The sequence below is a fragment of the Mirounga leonina genome, unplaced genomic scaffold, assembly GCF_011800145.1.
Source record: "Mirounga leonina isolate KUSES-001 unplaced genomic scaffold, KU_Mleo_1.0 Mir_176, whole genome shotgun sequence".
Taxonomy (NCBI): Eukaryota; Metazoa; Chordata; class Mammalia; order Carnivora; family Phocidae; genus Mirounga; species Mirounga leonina.
Window position 1 is genome coordinate 7,972,940 of NW_023270454.1, and position 17,186 is coordinate 7,990,125.

The window sequence follows — 17,186 nt, forward strand, 5'->3', positions numbered from 1 at the left end:
TGCTCCCAACTCCAGCATCTAACCAGCCTGTCTTGCAGATGGAAACTGGGGAGAAGAACCCAGCTAGACTGGGGCAAACCCATCTCACCCTCAGTAATTGCAAAAGGGCAGCAGGCTTATTATGACTCTGATTAGCCTCAGTGGCAAAATGTCTCATGACTATTTTCATCATCCCCAGGAAAGGGAGCTTAGCCTGCTCTGTGCAAACCACAGCACAGAGCTCCAGGGAGGGCCAGTGTAATGTACCAAGTCACACAATGATGTGGGAAAAATCAGAAGCCACTGGAAGCAGCTAGGTCTCTGCTCTTGGACTCAAAGATTTCCCAAGATCACACAGCCCCTGCCAACGTCTCATCCCACATGAAATGGGCTTTGCTGCCTAGAGTTTTGCTGGTCTGAAAGACCAGCCAGCTTCCTCCTTTGTGGTTTCCATGGTGACAGGGGCAGTGTTTGGGCTTATGACTGGGAAAATGAAGAGCAGAGGCTCCAGCTCTCAGGTTCCCATCTGCTCTTGCTCCCTACATACCTCCCGCTGCATCCTTGAAGGCCAGACGAGGAAAGGGTGCCCTTACCTGCTAAGATGAAGATGCCCACAAGAATCAGGAAGACCAGAAGGTAGAGCCCAAGGACAGCATGCTTCAGGGCTGACAGGGAGCCCAGCTGAGTGCAGCAGCCTCCTGCTCGTCGTTTGTGGCATGGACCTAGACAACAAGGGTAAGAAGAGGAGGGGAAAATAAAACACTTGAAAACCCCATGGTGGTTTTATTTTTCTTTTGGTCTCATCTCTCCTGATGCATGGAGATGTTCACATGGAACCTCTCATACACCTTCTGCACATCTGTAATGCAGCTGTAACAATGGGGAGCTTTCCAGAACATGACAAGCTTTTGAGCTTCTAGCTCTCCTCCCACCTTCTGCATTCATAAACAAGCCAGACAGGCATGCCCACAGCTCACGTGCCCAACAAACCCACCCTTCTGGAGCCCATCCAAGCAACAGAGAATGCTCAAATAGGCTGGAATATGTGTCCTTTACAAAGCATCATTGTCCCATGGGACCCAGAGAATATGGAGAAAATTTAAAACAGGGGTTGCAAAGTTTAACTTCTACAGTGGCCAGGAAGGGGTGGAAATGAGCAAAGTGGGCCACGTGGGCCTGGGGAACCGAACAGCACATGTCCACTGTGGAAGAGGTTGTGATGGAGGAGTAAGGGCCAGGTGTTGCCAGAGACAGAATTTTCAAGACAAGCCAGAAGCAACAGAAGTTGACAACAACTAATAATAATAATAAAAGACAGAAAACTTACAAAACACTAGGGAGTGTAAACAAAACACACTTACATGCCAGATCTGACCACCAGTTAGCAACCACAGGTTTAGATTAACAGGAAGACATAGTAACTTCATTCTGTGAAACTAACAAGGCTCACCGGCTTCTGGCATATATGGAACAGCAAAATATCACTGCTCTACTGGACCTCATGGATCTTTTAGTCCAACCCCTTCAGTTTACAGATAAAGGATGCCATATGTTAGTGGCAAACCCTAGGTGAGGGCGCGGGTACCCTGACCCCTGGTCATCGTTCAGCTGGACTCCTCCTTCAAGGCAACCTTCTCAGATGGCCTGTGCAGAAGCTGGGAAGCCACTAACCTCCATCTGCTATGTCAACTGACAGCGGAAAGAAGAGATGCTGTCCTGCCCTGACTCCCAGCAGGGCAGGTAGGAATCAGTAAAGGGCATTTTTTTCAAAACATGCATGCCCCTATTATGCTTATTCTCCCTCTCCTGTGAGGGACAATGTTGCTAACTAACTGGAGTGTGCTAGACGTGGAGGAAGATGTGGGAGCAGAAAAAGGTTGCAATAACTGATATTCCAAAATGTTTTTTATTTATTATTTATTTTTAAATTTTTACAATTTTCTTTCGAAGATTTTATTTATTTATCTGAGAAAGAGAGAGAGAGAGCACGAGGCAAGGGGAGGGAGGGAGAAGCAGACTCCCTCCTGAGCAAGGAGCCCGATGTGGGACTTGATCCCAGGACTGTGGGATCATGACCTGAGCTGAAGGCAGATGCTTAACTGACTGAGTCACCCAGGTGCCCCTCCGAAATGTTTTTAAAGATGGCGCGATGTTTGTAATTCCTTGGCAACTTCGGGTTTGCAAGTGAGGTGCTTCAGGGGCTACTCATTACCTCTCAGGTACCATGACCCCCTCTGGGGCCTTTGGGAGGCTTGGTTACCGGGAGGGAGAGGATGGGTGACCACATTGGTGTCCTGGCTCCCCAGAGGTAGTGTTGAGTGAAGACTTTTTCCCACTCATTTACTCCATTTCACTGAAAATACTGCTGCTAAAACAGCTAAGTAGAACTATTACATAATGATTCCATAAAACATCAGGTACAATTTGGAGCGAGTTGATAAAGAAATACAAAGTCAAACACCATTCTCATCAACCCTCAACTGTTCGCCAATTTTGAAAAGTTAACCTGCTTTTCCACTAAGACTTGAGCAGAGTACATCTTTTTAACTTCCCCTGAGTCTCCTTTTCCAGGATGTTCTATCCTTTGTACACAATAGAATCTGAAGGCTTCTTGTTACATTTCACCTTTTTTTGTTGTTGTTCTCAGGAGAGCGGCTGGCTCCCTGGTTGCAACTTTAAGTAGAGACAAGGCTATTTTCCTAGAGTCCAAATGGTAGGCACAGCATTGGATACTACACAGATACGAGTTCTTGTTATCCTGATGGTTGTCCTAGCTCTCCTGCTCTATGCCCTGCTTCCTCTTGAGATGGTGACAGTGCTCACCTAACTGCCTAGAAGGGTCAGAAGATGCTCATGCTGAAATGCCATTATCCTGATGTTTATCCCAAACCAATCTTGGGCTCTTCCTTCATTGCCTTTGTTGGGGCAAACTGCAATGATAAAGCCCTATTTTTTTCCCATCAAGAAAAAATACTTCCCTTCCCCTTTATCTGAGGCTTCTGTTTAACAGCCAGCACCCACTGGTGACAGGTCCCTTCATCAACTAATGCACAACACAGGCCTTCTTCTTAGAGAGCTTCATTTTTTTTAGCAAGACTCAGCTTTGTACATTAAACAAAATCTGCCTTCAATAGAACATATAAAAATTTCAAACAGAGGTTTTCCACAAATGCATTAGACAAGCAGGTCATGAATGATCCTGGCAAGATAGCTAGAGAAAGTGATTATAAGGGGAAAAAAGACAATTTAGGGGAAAGACAAGTTACTAAGTCTGCTTAAAACACATTTACTTACTTTTTAATTTAATGTGGCAGCAGCATGTTAGCTGGGTAAACCATTCAAATTATTTAGGCTTAGTGGAAGATTAAAAACACTCCAAAATGATACAGTCAGTAAAACCAAGGCAAAAAGTACGTTCACTTACTTGTAAGAAAAAAAAAAAAGAAAGAAAGAAAGAAAAGAAGAAGACGAAGAAAAGAAAAGAAATGAAAAAACATGGAGGACGTTTACATGCATATTACTAAGTGAAAGAAGCCAACCTGAAAAGGCTACATGCTTTATGATTCCACATGACATTCTGGAAAAGGCAGGGGTTAGAGGGGAGGAGGGATGACTAGGAGGAGCAGACAGGATTTTTAGGGTGGTGAAACTACTCCATATTATACTATAATTATGGACACATATCATTGTATGTTTGTCTAAACCCACTAAATACATAACACCAAGGGTGAATCCTAATGTAGACTATGGACTTGGGGTGATAGTGATGTGTTAATGTAAGTTCATCAATTCTAACAAATGTACCACGCTGGTGGGGGATGTTGCTATTGAGGGAGGCTGTGCATGTGGGGAGGCAGGGAGTATATGGGAATGCTCTGTACTTCCCACTTATTTTTGCTGTAAACCTAAAACCACTATGAAAAATAAAGTCTATTTTAAAAAAGTAGAAGTGTTGACTTATGGCTTATTGGGGTAAAAACTTTCCCAGGCATTTACTGACCACCCACTATCAATTGCCCTACTGTGGCAGCCAGCCCCCTTATGTAGTCTCCTTCTGCACTGCACCAGGATTTGGTTGGTGTGATCCATAGAAGTGATAGCGTGTCACTTCTGAGATTACACAAAAGACACACTGGCTTCTCCTTACTCACTTTCTCTCTCTTGGAACATCCATTTGGGGGGAAGCTGGGGAGGGGGACCCTATGAAGAGGCTACTTGGTAAGGAACTGAGGCCTTTAGCCTACAGCCACGTGAGTGAGCCTGGGAGCAGATCCACCAGCCATATCAAGCCTCCAGATAACCACACTCTGGCCAAGATCTTGCCAGCAGTCTCATGAGAGGCCATGGGCCAGAACAAAGCTAAGCTGCTCCCAGATTCCTCCCAGATTATATTATATGTAAACACACATATATGTAAACATATAATTTTGATCTGAAAAAGTAGCCAAAATCTTGGCTTTCCTTGCACACCCATGGCTTCCTCAGAAACTGGGAAGATAATAAGTCTTTGTTGTTTTAAGCTGCCCAGTTTGGGGGTAACTTGTTATGCAGCAACAGATCGCTAATACACTTACGACAGACACCCTAAAGGGCAAAGACAACAAGCTGCATGAGGGAGAGACAGTGTCGGCCTGTTCGCCTTCACCTTCCCAGTTCCTAGCCCAGTGCCCGGCATGTAGTAGGCATTCAGAATATTTGTTGAATGAGGACTTAAAATATGGCCGCAGCCCTTCAGAGGCTCACATCTGAGGGGAAGAAGACACGTCAACAGGCATCGGTTACGCAGGTGTGAATGAAACCGGTATGGAATAGAGAGATGGCCCAAGTACAGTGTTGTGTGGCAGAGAAAGTGATTCATTCTGTGTCAGGAAGTGGTTCCCAGAGCGTGCATGAAGAAGGCGGCCACTCAGCAGAGCTGAGAAGGACAGGCCTTCCTAGATGAGCTAGAATCCACTATCGCTCCCGTCAGCGTCGTCGTCTGATTTACGGCTATGATAAATTTGAAAACTGTGACTTTAAGACAAAAACTTTCTTCCTCCATGTGAGAACAGTTATGAGCGAAGCAGCAGGCAAAGCTGTTAGTTATTAAACATAGCTGTTGTTTGCAGACATGGTCGCACACAAGACCAGATCGAGGGAGGAAATGGCACACACACAAAACAAACAAACAAAAAACTCTTCCAAGATCCAGGGGTATCAAGCAAAAGGTTTTTCCATCTTGCAGTGGCCTCCCGAAGTGAGGGTGGCTTCGCAGGAGATCAGAAAACCAAGAGAGGGGAGGGGGGCTTGGGGAGAGCAAGGCCAGTGGCGCCAAGGAAAAAAATAGAAACTCAAAAAGAAATGCAAAGTGACTCGCAGAGCTGGCCCTGGAGTACCAGGCTGGAAGATGTTGTTTATCTCAGCATGGGGCCTATGGCTTCCTGATCAGCTGGAAGGAGATAGATGGTTTCCCCACCTCCAGACATTCTGTCTGCATGTACCCTACACAATTTTGCCACAGCCCGGTATCTCTGGGCTATTATTTAATTTGCCACTCATTTTTTTTTTTTTTTGAACCTTAACTTATTTGAGAAGGAAATTTTATATCACTGTAAGTGGACAATTAGTATCTTCCTATTACACATTAAAATAAATCCCTAGCTATTAGAATCACAAATTTATACCTGTATATCATTTAAAGTCCTCTTGAGTATGACTGTACTGTATATAGCCACAGTCTGAGAAACACTGACTTCAGTGAGAGTAATTCAATCACAATATAACGACCAACAGCAAGACGAAATTGGTTTCATTTATAGAGAAGGAGATTTCATTTATAGAGAAGCAAGACCAAACTTTTTAGATGTTCAAGATTAAGAATATTCTAGGGGTGCCTGGGTGGCTCAGTTGGTTAAGCGGCTGACTCTTGATTTTGGCTCAGGTCATGATCTCAGGATCCTGGGACTGAGCCCTGCATCGGGCTCCCAGCTCAGCGCGGCATCTGCTGGAGGATTCTCCCTTTGCCCCTCCCCCCTGGCTTGCGCTATTTCTCTCTCTCTCTCAAATAAATAAATCTTAAAAAAACACAGAATACTCTAAAAGGTAGAACATTAGGGATTAGGTGCCACTGAAAGAATGATGTCAGAACCTTACGTACATCGCTTGCACTAACCTTATTATTCACAATCGTCTATTTAAACTTGTTTGCCAACGTGTCTGAAAAGTCCTCTGGGGGCAAGGTGTGTCTCACTGACCACACTCTACCCATCAACCAGCCCACAGCAGAACCACCATACGGTTCTTTGCAGGAATGAAGACATGTGTAAGGTGTTCATTTTTGCTGCAAAGGTCCTGTCTCACATTTGTCTTATGCGAAATAGTTGATACATTTCTGTCGGCTGTGAAAACCATATCTTTGAGCAAAATTTGGGAATTAAATTAAATTAAACAAAATCTTGGCTTTCCTTGCTCACCCACGATGTCAGATTGCCACATAGTGCCCATATAGGTAAACCGTGGGAGCAGTTCATGAGGGTTGAACTGACGCTAATCCTGGCTGAGTAGTACAATCATGCATGGAACATCTTAGCCATCCTGGGGCCTGAGCCCCACCCCCGGGCCTTCCGATTCTGATTCCAGATGAAATCACACATCTATGGTGCAGAGATACACAGTTCTGGAGTAAGGCATTTGTTACATCAAAAGAGAATGTGAAGACACATTCTTGGAAAATCCATGAAAAGCCTTACTATTACAAGAGCTTAGTTTAGATTTTTAATTTTGATTCCTTTTTAATAAGACACATTCAAATGAGGTTCTCCCAAACAACTTTATTATTCGCAGGTTAAAATTGTGAAGGGTTCCTTTTAATCATGGGAACGAGAGTCTCTCCGCCCCCACCCCCACCCCAAAGAGTTTGGGCTACAGTACTGTCTGTTGAGGGGGGGGGGGGGTGCGTGGGAGCAAGAGTTAAAGAACAGAAAAGGAAAATTTATCTCTAAGCCACTCAACCCTGACAGCTGAGCTGAGAATGCCCCGGGAGATGGTCCCTGGTGTCAGGGACACACTATGGTGGGAGCCTTGGCAACTCTGATTCCCCGTTTCCTCACATACTCATTGGGGGGAAAGCATGAATTTGGGGCTCTGTAGAGGTAGGCGCAAAGCCTGCCTCTGTCTCGTGTTAACTGTGAAACACAGGAAAACATTCTGCATTATCCCCGTCATCAGTTTAGCCTTTCCTTGAAAAAAATAAGTTTTCAATTTCTTCATCGTAAGTTTAGAGCATTTGGGGAGTTCTCTGTTTGAATTTATTTTCCTCCCATTAAAAAAAAAAAACAAATTGATTAAAAATGAGTATTTACTTCTTTCCAAAGAACCAGGTTCTAAATAACATAGAAAACAGGATGCAAGTGATTCAATGGTCACCTACTTCTATTTTGCCAACAAGAAACACTCAGTCATTTTCCTTTTGTTCTCTTTGGTCCCAAAGCTCGTAAATAGTAGGTGGAAATAAGGGTTGATTGCTGGGAGGGACCTCCGGGGCTCATCTCACCCAAGGGTCTTGTTAAAACCACCCAAGGCTGACTTCATCAGCCTCACTCGGGTTGCTCACCACTCACACTGTTCGTTGTAATAGGCAGCCCCAAATAACCTCTGTCTTTGAAGCTGCCCTTCCTTTCTGGCTTTAATGGGCACCACTGTTTACTTTCCTTAGGTAAAGGGAAGAGGAGGGTGTGAGGCTGAGACACCGACAGGGAGAGCTGTGCACCTGCACTTAAACCTGACCTAAGTCAGGGAGGGTCCTGAACCACCTGCTGCGCGACAGGGAGCAACAGTCACCCGTGCCCGATGGCGCCACAGACCTGGGCCCCCGAGGCACATGACCCAGTGAGGGTGACCTGCAAAGGTGACCCCGGTCTTCTGCGCGATCAGATGAGTCTGGGACTTTCAGGTCCGTTTCTAGGAAAGGGAGCCGGGTGGAAGGCAGGATGACCAGAGCTAATTCGGTTTAGATGTTGTGACGATCTAGAACAGTTTCTTCTGGTACTTCTGGAGATATCTTGCAATTTTGTAATGTCCCTGCAGTATTTGTTATTCTTCTCAGCCCCTATCTATTTCCCAAGTTACTCTGCATCAAAGTTCTTGAAAACAATCAAGGGCTTGTGTGCTTATTTTCAGCAGGAGGAAGGGACTCTGGCTGGGGTGCATATTATTTTGCAGCTGGGCTGCGGAATGGAGAGAGAAAGCCAGGAGGGAGGGGAGATGAGGGCAGTCAAGGTGAGCTGGCGGGTCACGGGGACCCAGGAGAAAGGGAGGGGCCGTGGAGTCCCCAGGAAGCAGACAGAAGCCGGTAGAAGACACCCCTACTCTTGCCCAAACATGGCAGTGCATGGATTGGAAGAAATGCTGTCAATGCAGTCACTCAAACAGCGGGCTCAGGGCTCTGCCTAAATTCGGGCCAAAAAGACACTCCTCCTACGGAGTGGTCCTCGGGCCTCTCGAAAAGATTCGCAATTCTTCTCCTGGCCCCTTGTCAGAGGAGATAAATCATCTGCTGATGTGTTTGCAGTGTGGGAGCCAGGGCTTGGCTCTGTTCAGTTTTAAGTCACTACCCTTCCCAGGTCGCCAGTGGAACCTCCCTCCCATTGCCTGGTCGCCTTGGTCTGGTGAATTGGTCCAGCCTCAGCGCAGGAACGGATACATTTAACACCCCCTGTCTCGTTCCCCCAACGCCCCCAGTTGAGTTGGGAGGGCCATCTGGGTGTCTGGTTTGGAAGAGGAAGGCTAAGATCCCAACCAATGCCACCTGTATGGGACTGAGCTGGAAGTGTCCGTGAAGCCTACAGGCTCAGCAGCCTCCAGCTCTGTGGCCTCTGCTGGAAAACAGAGCTGGCTGAGCCACACAGAAGGGGGTTCAGTGGATCTGAGTGAAGACGATGGACCTCAGATCCACTGACCCTTTGTCACCTGGTAAGGCCTGGAATGAGCAACAGTTATCATGCATAGAGTTTTGTTGGGAAACTGGCCCATTACGGTACAGGTAATAATGTGAATAGAATTGTACCCATAAATCAATGAAGAAAAATACTGATTTGCCAAGGGCCAGCGCCCGGAGAGCAGCATCTGTGCTTCCTTTCTGTATCCCACAGGTCTTGGCCTACAGAGCAGGTGCTCAATTAACATCTACTGGCTGTGGTTAAATGAGGCTAATAAACTAAAGGCAGATTTACTGGGTACCCCAAACCATTATTTAGGCTTTTGTAATAACCATGTTTTCTGGTTTCTGTATTTGATACTTAAACATCTTGGGGCCTTGCTGACTCTGGAGATTGCCCCTCCCAGGGATGGGTCAAATAAAGAAACTCGCCTGCAAGCAAGCCTTTCATGTGCAGACCACCCAGTCAACAGCCCATACCACCACTACCTCCTTTACCACTTCCTCCCTCCAGGCCACTATCCACCTGCCCTTTCAGCCCAGGGCCAGGTACCAGACAACCAGAGACAGCCGTAGGTCCCAGAGTCTGCTGAAATTATTCAAGCTATTGCATCCCAAGCTTGCTCACTGCCTCACCCACCCAACCCCCTCCCGTGGCATGGGGTGGTGTGAGCAACAAACTATCTTTTTTTTTTTTTAAAGAGTTATTTCTTTTTAATTTTTTTTAAAGAGAGAGAGCAAGCGGGTGGGGAGGGGCAGAGGGAGAGGGAGAGAGAATCTTAAGCAGACTTCATGCTCAGCTCAGAGCCTGATGTGGGGCTCCATCTCCCAATCCTGAGCTGAAATCAAGTGTTGGACGCTTAGCCGACTGAGTCATCCAGGCCCCACAAACCATCTGTTCAATGGCAGTCCTCCCCTGACCTATTGGCCTCACCATACATGAATAATAATAAAGCCTACATTTTATTTTAATTTTTTTAAGATTTTATTTATTTATTTGACAGAGAGAGACAGAGAGAGAGCACAAGCAGGAAGAGCGGCGGGCAGAAGGAGAGGGAAAAGCAGGCTTCCCACTGAGCAGGGAGCCCGACGTGGGGCTTGATTCCCAGGACCCTCAGATCATAACCTGAGCTGAAGGCAGACGCTTAACTGACTGAGCCACCCAGGCTCCCCAAAGCCTACATTTTAAAATTGCTTTGGAACCTCCAACAATAAGTCACAACAGAATAACAGCTGCTCCCCCACCAAGCACCTATTCTGGGCTGAGTGCTTAGATAACATTAATTCTAAGCACAACAACAATCACAAAGACAGGTATTATTACTTCTGTTTTATAGATGATACAGCTGAGCCTCAGAAAGGTTAGGTCATTGACCCAAAGTGGCAGGGCTGCGGGGCGCCTAGGTGGCTCAGTCTGTTAAGCGTCTGCCTTCAGCTCAGATCGTGATCCCAGAGTGCTGGGATAGAGCCCCGCATCGGGCTCCCTGCTCAGCTAGAAGTCCAGTTCTCTCTCTCCCTCTGACCCTCTCCCAACTCATGATCTCTCTCACTCTCGCGCTCATTCTCCCTCTCTCTCTCTGATAAAATCTTTAAAAAAAAAAAAAAAAGTGGCAGGGCTGGGATGTTTCAGCCTTGCCACAAGGAGGAGATGTGAGGTCCAGGATTGGGGTCCTGGTGCGCATAATGGGGAAGTCAGGGGAAGGAACCTAAGGACCGCTTATTCGTCCATTTGGCAACCATTTCTTGAGCGAGATGTAGTGGCTAAGACTGCCGACTCCCGGACTCCATCTGCATGGACCAGTTAGTCTGGCCATGGAAAGGGAAGCTCTCTGTCCCTCAGCTAGCCCCTGCCAAGACTGATGACGAGAGCGTGCAGGAGAACGTGGAGAGCGTGCAGGAGAACCCCGTGGCTATCTGCCTTATCTCAGCTTTACCCTAACACAGGAACTGCAACCAGGGAGCTTGTGGTAGGACTGATCCCCTAACCACTCAATTCACCTTGGTATCCAGGTGCTGTTCCATTTCTGGGTTTCCTTCAGTGATGGAATTTTGCCCCTCAAAAAAAAAGGTGCATCACCTTCTAGAATCTAGGATCTAAACTAGCTACAAACACGACGTCGGAGCTTTGAAAACTTATCTAGAAATAGAGTAGTGAGAACAACCATTTTTTAATTCCTGACCACAAAACAGAACTCCTTTACCAGGAGGACCATCTGCAGAGGGCAGGGAAAGGGCACGCTCAACAAGCCAAAGGTCCCAGAGGCGGCCCTGGGCATCTGCAAGGCAGGAGGGCAGGCTCTTCTCATGTCCATATCCAACCACTGGCAAGACAGCTCCCTTCTTATCTTTATCCGTCAATGCCCTTCGGGGACTCCCAATATAAGCCTACATGTTAAAAGCAACTCCCCCTGGACACCCTGGAAATGCTTAACATACTTCAGACGTTATATTTACATCTTAATAGATGTCCTTAGGTCAGAGCTGCGGGGTCATCATAACTCTGGAGGGAAGAAATGAATTCCCACACTTGGCAGAGTATACAGAGGTCAAAAGGGACTGGAGGACCAAGAGGCCAAAATACAACTCACTGGGCAAGGGGGACAAGGTCAAGCTCACTTGTGGGCAAACCACGAGATCACCTTCAAACAGAGACACTTTTTAAGAGCTAATTGTGCTCTATTAATCACTATGCAGAAAGAGAGGGCATAAGCCAAGAAAGTTCGTGCATACTGGAGTGTATGGCCCTCGTCGGGAAAGCTTGTCCTCAGTTTCCCTTGCCCTTAGTAATTCTCTTTAGTCTGCCCTTCCTTATCTGATTGCTGACATCAGCCCCCTTTAGGTCTCTAGTATGTTCTCTTTTCCTAGTCCCTCCTCCATCAGTTAGATTCCTTGTGCTCCCCAAGGTGACAGGTGGATGATAGAAACTAACCCACACCGAGGTGTCGGAAGAGGCCCACAGCCAGCCCCTTCCCAGCAGCCTCTTCTCTTAACAGCACTTTCTAAAGACAAGGCTGCTGCGTGGGCACTCAGAGCCTCTTGGCTTTCTCGGCTTGAATGGATCTCAAGCCAGAAAGCAGGAAGTGGGAAGGCCCGGGAGCACAAAGGCTTCAGGACACTGTGCGGAGGCTGGGACCATCACACGCCGCCATCAGCTCTGTGAGCCTTAGGTTAACGTGTGGAGCTGGGCCCCGTCCTCACAGCTGTGTTTATATCTTCCAAACCCCATGGCGGAATCTGCACGTGGAGGGTAGACTCCAGGCCAAAAGTCCCAAGAGGTAGTTAGTGGGGGCAGGCGTGCTGCGGAGGGCGGGGCACTTCTCCGACCCGAGGTCTGCCCTGAGGTTCAGGTCCCAGACTTCCCTCTGAAGCCATTTAAGACCCTGTCCCTGTGCTCTTGTCCAAGCCTCTTTGCATTTATATCTATTTCCTGCCAGTGTCACCTCTTGGAATAATTCATTCCAGCTGTTTCCTGCATCACTGCCATTATTCCCACGGCCCCACCCTGGCTTTGTCATCACCCAGAACGTCTCCACCTCTGAAACCTTAAACTCCAAGAAACCACACTCCTAGCCCTCGCTGCCACCAGCACGGCTCTTGATCTTACAGGGGCCCCAAGGCCTGGCGCGGGAGGGAACGGGTTGAGCTGCGCAGAGGGGTGGGGTTTAAGGACCAGACAACCTGGCCTATTTCAACCGAGGGCCCGCCTCTGACTGGCTGGGTGACCTTGGGCAACTGACCTCACCGAAGACTTCACCTTCTCATCCACAAACTGGGGATAACAATATACACTGAAGCTGAATGGAGACATATACTGAGGCCCCGAGCACAAGTGCCTGCCTGTACCACGTGCCCACCCAGGGGGACAGCCCGTATGATCACTCTATTATGATCACTTCTCACCACCCTGCTACGGGCCCCGCCACGTCGCCTGGCCTCCCCTGACTTCCTTGCCTCCATAAGAGCCATAATGAACTCCAGAGCTCCTGATGCTGCAGGACAAGGCCCCCCCACCCCTGCCCACACACCACCCTGGTGGGCAGAGAGGTTGCCCTAGGACTCTGTGTGCTCCTGGCAAGACCCCTCCTACAAACACAGCCTCACCATCCATTTCTGCCCTGAAACCAGCATGACCAGTCTCACTGAGTCCTGGGTCTTGGCTTCCAGCAGCCCCACAGAAGCCCCAGAACCCTCAGGACTCCCCATCACCCACAAAAATCCCCAAACAGCCTTGTTTATCCTCCTTTGACCATTTCCCTGCCCAGTTACTGAAACCTTCCCACGGTTGCAGCCCTTGGACCTCCCAGCCGGTCATCTAAAAAAAATCTCTAATTTTGTCAACCTCTGCTCTGAATATTTCTTCCACTTTCTTCTTTTTGTTTTCATTGAAACCTGTTTCCCTTGCCTTCCCAAGTGTGGCTTTCTCCCTCCCCTTCTCATACAACTGGACTAAGGGTGCAGTAGGTATTTTTCTTTGCTCCTCGCTGCTATTTCCAGAACGTTCTCTCTCTCTTCTCTCCTCCCCATCTTGGACTCTCACATCGCAACTGCACACTTCTCGTTGCTAAGGGACATCTGCTCACCCTTCCCCTCTCTCTGCTCACTCTCGCTCTCTCTCAGTCTCCATTTCAAACTCCTCCTGACCTCCTTTCCTCTCTTGATTTCAACCTCCGCCCTGACGCACTTGAAATGTGGGCCAAACTGAGCTGGGCTTAAAATGCAAAATACACACTGGATTGTGAAGGCTCAGCATGGAAAAAAAATAGAAATACTTCAATCATTTTTTTATAGTGATTACATATCAAAATGATAATATTTTGGATATGTTAGAGCATATAAAATATATTACCATACCTAAATGAGTTTCATCTGTGTCTCCACCTATTTGTGTGGCTACTAGAAAGTTTAAAATTGCAGATGTGGCTCACATTCCATTTCTATTCGTTTTATCAATAATTGAAACCCTTTCTTAATCCCCATTTCAAGTGTCCTAGGTAATTACCACCTCTCCCGTCTTCCTGAGGGAGGTTCCCTCAAGAACTCTGACTCCGGTACTTCCTGACTGCACCCTGGACCCTTCCCCCCTCCCCCCACCCCTCCATCCCCCCATCTCTCCACTCCCCCCTCAGTCCTTCCTTCCCTCCTTGTCCCATTTACATTCCATGATTTGCGCTACTCACTTGCTAGACACACCCTCAATCCCCTGCCCCTCTCTGGCATCTCACACTTGGCAAAACTAAATCTGGTTAGAGCTAACTCTGCGTGCGACTCTGCATTTCCATCCACATAGCTGAGCATAGCCGGAAACGGAAACCCATGCCACCATGCTTGCCGGGCTGGCTTAAAGCTCATGACCAATAGACCCATCCAGGAGGCTTGCTACCTGTTCCTAGGCCAACCACACACTCATCCCTGGACACCTGTCTCATCCCTCCTCCTCCATCTTTGCTTTCCCAGTTGAGAAAACAGAAGCAATAAGAAGAGAGCTTTCCTTAGGGGCACCTGAGTGGCTCAGTCAGTTGAGCGTCTGCCTTCGGCTCAGGTCGTGATCCCAGGGTCCTGGGATCGAGCCCCACATCGGGCTCCCTGCTCAGCTGGGAGTCTGCTTCTCCCTCTCCCACTCCCCCTGCTTATGTTCCCTCTCTCACTGTATCTCTCTCTGTCAAATAAATAAATAAAATCTTTAAAAAAAAAAAAAGAAGAGAGCTTTCCTTAAACTCCCCCCATACTGTAACCACTGACCTGGGTCCAGGCCCTAGCACTTTGCCTTCCCTTTTGTCACTGGAGTCGAACCATCTGTGCTCTTGCCTGAGCCAACACCCCTGACTCACATCAGATTCCTTCTCGTACTTACTCAAGGACGTAATTCCAGCACGTCTACTTAGCCAGTGTTTCCCTCTGCACAGTATCACTCCATCAGCATAAACCATACTCTTTCTTCCATCTTAAAATAAACATCTTTCTTGACCTCCTTTCCCTCCATTTCTCTGTCCTCTTGAACAGCAGAACTTCTTGAAAGAATCATAGGTACCCACTGCATCCAATTCTTCTCCTCCTGTTCTGTTCTGAACCCACTCCATTTAGCCTCCTCCCATCCTCGAAAGCAGAGTCTGCATTGGGTCTTCACCCTCTCTTTCAAGACAGACTTAATCTACTGCACTCTGGCTTCTCTCCCACTCCACTGAAATGGCTCAGCAGAGGTAATTGCTAGAAAATCGAATGTCCTACTACAGCTAGAGTGACCATCTTAAAATGGAAATCAGACCTTATCCTTTCACTACTTTGAAACCCTTTGCTGGCTTCCTATTGCCTCTGGAGACCCAAATTCCTATGGATGCTACAGAAGACCTTCCATGACTTGGCTTTAGCTTCAATATAATTAAGAATGTGGGCTGTAGAGTCAGTTAATCCTGACGCCAATCACTATATATTGAATGTCTGTATCCCCCCCCAAATTAATATGTTGCAGCCAACGTGATGATAATTGGAGGTAAGGCCTGTGGGAGGTGATCAGGTCATGAGGGTAGAGTCATGAATGGGATCCGTGCTCTCATAGAAGAGACCACAGATAGCTCCCTCTCCCCTTCCACTATGTTAGGACAGTAAGAGGATGGCCATCTATGAAGAGGCCAGCTAAGAGGGTCTTCACCAGACACGGAATCTGCCTTGAACTTGGACCTCTCACCTCCAGAACTGTGAGAAACAAATGTCTGTCGTTTATAGGCCACCCAGTCTGTGGTATTGCCATAGCAGCCCCACTGAACAAAGACACCGTTCCCTCCTAACTGTGAGCTCAGGCGTTACCAGGTCTCTGAGCCTTGGTTTCCTCAGATATCACTTGGCTCTAATAACAGGACTCATTTCACTGGTTGATGTAAGGATCAGATGAGCTCACACTTGTCAAACGCTTAGAGCAGTGCCTGGCCTAGCAGAGCTCAAAAAGTGAACGTTCAGGGCCTCCTCCCACTGTCCCTCCACAGCCCGAGCTCTGGGCTACCTCCCTTGACTGGGAAAGCCTTCTGTGCCCTTTCTAGCAGGCACACTGCTATCTGCCTTTCCATAGTTCACTCTCGCAGCTAGTCCTGCAGGACGCCTTCCTTCCTCCCCAAGGCAGACTTAGGACTCCTTCTCTCCTCTATCTATACTTTGCACCCAATTCCATTAGAGCATGAATCAAATTATAACGCAGGACTGGTCTACCTGTCTGTGTCTTCGGGGGCCTTTAAGTCCCTTGAGGGCAGGAACCATGACCTTTTATTTCTGCATGCACCAGCAGCACCATAAAACCTGCCATCTTAGAATGAAAGAAGTCACTGTTGCTTTTGTCTTAAACTCACCTCTTTAAGCATTCCTTCACCTGGTACTTACGGATTTGGTGAACAAGAATATGTTGCATTCATTCAACAAGCAATGATACCTGCCATACGGAAGACACAGTGCTAGGTGTTGGGAATATTGAGATGAATTTAAGGCAGACAGCATCTGCACTCGAGGGGCTTATGGTCCAGAGGGACTCAAGTGCACACAGCTGAGGGGCTGACAAGGCCCAAGAAGGCCAGGCCAAAGGCCTGGGAAAGAGACAGAGAGAAGCCGGGACTTCTAGACTCAGGGGCCAGCAATCATGCTGTTTATTGTCTGAAACCAGGAATCAACACCAGATAAACTTGGGAACGAGGTAGGAATGAAGCTCACCGTCCTAGAGACTGAGAACAGAGAATGTGGAGGAAGCAGGGTGCCTTGGGGAGGCCCCAGGGTGGAAGCAGACAAACAGAGGGATGTAACCAAACTTCTCCTAAGATCAAACTTGGATGGAGTGCTCGGTATATATCGGGCACTGTTAAAAGGACTTGAGGTGGAATAACTCAGGTAACCCTTACAATAACCCTGAGTCGGGGGCTATTAGCTCATTGTCTAGAGGAGGGGAAGCTGAGGCTAAGGAGGGGTTCAGGGCTTTCCAGCCAGCACGCAGCAGCGCTGGAGTTGGAATCCAGCCTGTCTGGCTCCAGTGCATGGTTTTACCACCATGCAATGCCAGCCCCGCAATGGAGAAGACAAGACCATGAAGGATGTTAAGTTTGGATTAGGTACCTGGGGCGAGCGAGGCTATATGTGCTCTGCACCAACCGTGTGGTCCAAACCCTGAGTGTCTTTCCCACCGGATCACCTCTAGGTAAGTAAACTTTGCATGTGGATTGATGTTGTGCTGGTCTACCGTGGGGAGAGCAGGGGACAGGCTAACCACAGTGACAGTGAAATGACAGAGGGCAGGGCCATGTCTCATGCCTCCTGGCACCTC

At 47.8% G+C, this 17,186-nt stretch overlaps 1 protein-coding gene across 4 annotated transcripts in view; it reads right to left on the reverse strand.

Moving 5' to 3' along the window:
- The window catches only part of SCARA5 (scavenger receptor class A member 5), a 116,054-nt gene that overhangs the window by 87,173 nt on the left and 11,695 nt on the right, over window positions 1-17,186 (reverse strand). For all 4 annotated transcript variants that reach the window (XM_035022622.1, XM_035022621.1, XM_035022620.1 and 1 more), the window contains exon 3: window positions 573-701. In XM_035022622.1, coding sequence (XP_034878513.1) covers window positions 573-701 — 129 coding nt within the window. The remainder of the gene's footprint in view (window positions 1-572; window positions 702-17,186) is intronic.